The 5,013-nt window shown below is 13.8% G+C and overlaps 1 protein-coding gene across 1 annotated transcript, besides 6 other annotated features; it reads right to left on the minus strand. All coding sequences in view use genetic code 6, as the record gives it.

The window, feature by feature from the left end:
- The first annotated feature begins 301 nt into the window (after positions 1 to 301).
- Positions 302 to 344: a microsatellite.
- Positions 334 to 358: a microsatellite.
- Positions 359 to 892: 534 nt separating this feature from the next.
- Positions 893 to 937: a microsatellite.
- Positions 938 to 1,167: 230 nt separating this feature from the next.
- Positions 1,168 to 1,201: a microsatellite.
- Positions 1,202 to 2,625: 1,424 nt separating this feature from the next.
- Positions 2,626 to 2,650: a microsatellite.
- A 1,414-nt stretch (positions 2,651 to 4,064) lies between these two features.
- Positions 4,065 to 4,095: a microsatellite.
- Positions 4,096 to 4,232: 137 nt separating this feature from the next.
- On the minus strand, positions 4,233 to 4,601 carry IMG5_206380 (hypothetical protein; the record flags this gene model as incomplete). Its single annotated transcript, XM_004023710.1, has 1 exon — positions 4,233 to 4,601. The coding sequence occupies one exon, from the start codon at positions 4,599 to 4,601 to the stop codon at positions 4,233 to 4,235; it is 369 nt and encodes a 122-aa protein (XP_004023759.1).
- Between the last annotated feature and the right edge of the window lie 412 nt (positions 4,602 to 5,013).

A 5,013-nucleotide genomic window follows, 5' to 3' on the forward strand; every position in this document is an offset into this window, starting at 1 on the left:
AATTTATAATCTTGGATAATATTTTAATTATTATATTAAAATTTAAAAAGGATATTTTTTTTTTTACAAGTTAATATTGAATATTAAAATAATAATAAAATGTTAAAAAACATAAAGAAAAAAATAATAATAAAGTAATATAAAAAAAAATTAATTAAAATATAGTATTTCTAAACAAATAGAATTAAATTAAGTTGTTGTTAAAAAAAAAAATTACCATAAAATATTTTTTCTAAAAATATAAATATTTAGTGGAAATATAAATTATTTATATATTAAAGATTTAAATTTTATATTACAAACATAATAAAATAAAAATACATATAAAAGTAAATATATATATATATATATATATATAAATTTTCTAACTATTATAAATATTTCTTTTTTAATTAATTTTTAATTATTAGATTTTTATTTTAAAGACTATTTTATTATATATTTTTTTAATAAATTTTTAACTTTAAAATTTTAAACTTGAAATTATTTTATCATATTTATTTTTATTAAATTTAAAGCATATTTTTTAATAATTTATTCATTATTTTTATTATAGTATTAATATACTATCCTAGATATTATAAAATTTATTTTAATTATTTAAACTTTAATATTTTTAAATTAGTTTAATATTTTTATTAAATTATTGATTTTTCATTTTATATTAACTCTTGATTTTTGCTTTTATTGTTTAATTCAGCAATTCTTTTATTAAGTCATAATTTAATAAAATACTTTTTTTTATTTCATATTAAATATTATGATGTAATCATATTTTTTATTATTAAAATTTTAATAATATAATTGTATCTTTACTTAATTTTATATTTATTAAAAGATATTATTTTATAGTTTATTTGTAATATGTATATTTTAATTATTTTTAATAATTAAAAAATAGTTTATTAAAATAAAAATAATTTATAAACAAAAAAATTGTTGTGTATTTTATTTTTATTATATAATTTTTTTATTTTAGATTTGTTTTGTCAATTAATTGATATAATCTATTTTTTTATTGATAATAATGTTTATATAAAGAAGCATTTCTATGATTTAATTTTTATAAAAGTCTTAATTCATTTATCAAAAACATCTTATTCTAGTTCCAAAATTTGGACTATTTTAGTTTTTTTCTGACTTATACTTTTTTTATTCTTTTAATTGCATTTTTAATTTTTCTTTTTAAATTTTCATTTTTCTATCTTTTATTTAAATTGGTTTTTTATATTTTTATCTAAAATTTTAATTTGTTTAAATTAAAAGCAGATTTTATTTGAAATTCTTAATTTTTCCTCTTAATATTTTCAAAATTATAGGTAATATGAATAAAAATAGACATTAAAACTTCTAAACCATATCTAAAGTTAAATATTAATACATATATATATATATATTAATTAAAATCTTTATTTTTATATATATATATGAATAAATTATTAAATAAATATAAATTTTATTCATATATTTGATATTTTTAATTTACCTCTATAATATTCTCGATTACATATATTCAATTTGATATATAATCTTTTGTTAACTATAATTTTTTCAAAACTTATAGGATATATTTCTGTTAATATTTGTCATTTCAGTGTAGATTTTCTAAATTATAATTCGTTATAACTTAGATTATTATTATTTAGGGTATACTATATTATGGATAAATAGAAATTTTTTCCAAATATTATATAAAATAGGAGTTTTATGCCTATTTTTTGAGTAGTATTCCAATATTAATAAATATATTTAAATTTAAGGATTTTCTTAAATATGAATAATTATGTCTAATTAATATTTATTTTATTTCTTAATATTTATAGGTGAAATAATAAAATATTATAAATATATGTTTTTTTAATTTTTTTTCAACATAAATTTAAAATATTTTTTTATATATATTTGTTATAATGATAATCAAAACGTGTATAAAGCACCTGAATTACTAAATATAATGGGATTTGTCATATTAAGAATGGTTTTCGTAATTATTTATATGTGTTTTACTGGTTTGTAGTGATTTGAATACTGTTGGCTTGGGGTATCGCCTAAAAATAAAATATATTCGGCATCATAAACTATATTTTTCTTTTAATTCTTATACGATGTTCGCGAGAATAGATAGTTTTTCAAAATAAATGAGACTTTGTTATCAGAAATTTTGATGTGAAAAATATTAATAAGTAAATTAGCAAATCCTTAGCTAAATTAAACTGAAAAATACTTGTATAGAAAGCAAACTTAATTATAAAATCTGGAAATTATCATCCAAAGTTGACTTATAATTAATTTATTAGGGGGGGAAGAAAAGAAAATATAAAAATTAATACATAATTTTTTTTTTTTAATAAAATTAATAATCTAAATATTTCAATTTAAATTAAAGTAATGGCTTTTTAAATGAAAAAAATATTTTTTAACATAATAATGTAATTAATCATAATATTTTAATTTATTTTTGATTAGATAACAGTATATAAATATAATTGCAAAGTAAATATAAAAAGAAAATAAAAATTTAAAAAATAAAAAAAAATATTATATTAAATAAGTAATTATAAAATTTAATAATTTTTACGTTGTAATAGTTTTTGACTTATTTAAATTATTAATAATGTAATATATTTAATTTATTTTCTTAATTTATTTTAAGAACATATAGAAAAATAAATACTAAATATTATTATTTTTTAAAAATAAATAAAAAAATGATAATTTATTTGTCAATTATTTTAATTTAATAAAATTAAGAAACATTTAATACTATCTTTCTAATATATAATAATTAAGAAATTATTATTTTATTTATATTTAATTACTAATGATGAAATAAATTAATATAATAATTGATTAAAAAATTATTATAGATCTTCTTTAAATAGCAATATTAAGTTTATTAAAAAATTACTATATATTTTTATAAAAATATCGAAAAAACTCATATATAAAACTTGAAGTTTGTAATTAATATAATTATTTAATCATTTACTTTTATATATCATTTAATAAAAACTTAAATATACATTTATATACAAAATTTATTTATTTATAGGGTTTAAATGTTACTAAGAATATTGATAAAAAAATCAAGAAATTTAATTAAAATAATAATCTTATTTCTATGAATTAATATGTTATAATCAAAAATACCAATTTTAATAAGCAAAGAAAATATAATTTAAAAATTTAATAAAATTTGAAAAAAAAAATATAAAAAAAAAATCAAAGAAGATTTTTATTAACAAATAAAAAAATGTAAAATTGATATTTAAAATAGATGATTATAATAAAAATTTAAAACAAGAAAAAATTACTTTATTAAGAATATCAAGAAAAAATGTATTAGCTTTATAATTAAAAAATAAAAATTTAAAGAAACATTAATTAAAAAATCCGATAAATACAATAAAAATATTATAAAAACATAATTTATTTAATCATTAAATAATAAAAATTTAGCAATTATTAAGTTTTAAATAATAGATTATACTATTAAATAATATTATTTTATAAGATTATTGAATTTTTGTATTAAATAAAAACAAGAATAAATATGATAATTTATTTTTTAAAAAATAAAATATAAAATAAAGATTTAAAGTAAAACATATAAAATTAATAATAATATCCAATTGTTTTATAACCATTATAATTTGAAAACTTTAAATTGTTCTAAGATATAAAAGAAAATGATAAATGTGCTTTCAATTATAAAACTTAAAGAAATTTTAATTAATAATTTTTGCTTTAAAAATAGTAATAATTATAAACCATTCTTGTTTTTTAGTTGTATTTTATTTAAAAAATAAAAATTATGCATTTGAAAAAATGTAAAAATATACAATTTAAAGAAAAAATTAAATATTTGAAACATTATTTTAATAATATTAAGTTTTATTATAATATAATGATTGATTTTGATTAAATCGAAATCTATATTATTTAAAGAATATAAAATAAAATTTTAATAATGAATTTTGAAAAAAATAAAAAATTAAAATTATTTATTTATTTGTAAAATACCAAAAGAAAAAAAAATTATCCAATAATATTATTAAATTGTATTATTTAAAAATATTTTTATTTAATAATATTAAAAATTAATAGATATTTTAAAATTTGTAAAAATAAAATAACAAAAAATAAATTGTTAAATAATCATTACATTAAAAATTTCATAATATTTAATTATAAATATACTTAAAAAATAATTATATAATTGAATCAGAGTATCATCTACATTAATTGTTTTCTCTATCAAGATAATACGGGTGCTTACATGATGTGCATATATTATTTTTATCACAATCTAGACAACGATTAATAGTAGTACAACTTTTTTTACATTTTACATATCTGTAAACACCTGCTTACTAATAAACTACTTCATGATAACCTTCAGAACATTTTTCACAACTTAGTGTATAAATACAATTATCACATCCCTCAGCGCAAGTTAATAGTTTAGGGTCCATGATAACTTCCATACATTTTCTATTATAACCACAATATTAATAGCCATAATTACATATAGAGCAATTATTCATATCACATCTAATACAATTAGTGAATTGACTTTAACAGCTAAGACATTCTATCATTTAAAAACCTTAAACACCTTCGTATTTATTATAATAACCCTCCTTACAACTTTGACATTTTCCAGGATTAGAACATTCACATCCTTCAGGACAGTTATTTTCAGTATCTAGAACTCTACTAGTGATTTATAAGCATTATTTACTTTCTTAATCTAATTAATAACCTTCTTAACACTATTAACAATCCCCAGATTAATTGCACAATTTACATTCCTAAGGGCACTCATTTAAAGTTTTTAAAAAATTGGTCAAAGCACCAAATATTAAGATATTTATTAGAATTAGTTTTTAAAACATTATATTTCTTTTAATTTTTTAATATTTTTTTAGTAAAAATTAATTATTTTTACATATGATAATTTATATATAAATATTTTTATTAGTTATTTGATTTTATATATTAATTATATTT

This window comes from Ichthyophthirius multifiliis (genome assembly GCF_000220395.1).
Source record: "Ichthyophthirius multifiliis unplaced genomic scaffold scaff_1120509251449, whole genome shotgun sequence".
Classification (NCBI taxonomy): domain Eukaryota; phylum Ciliophora; class Oligohymenophorea; order Hymenostomatida; genus Ichthyophthirius; species Ichthyophthirius multifiliis.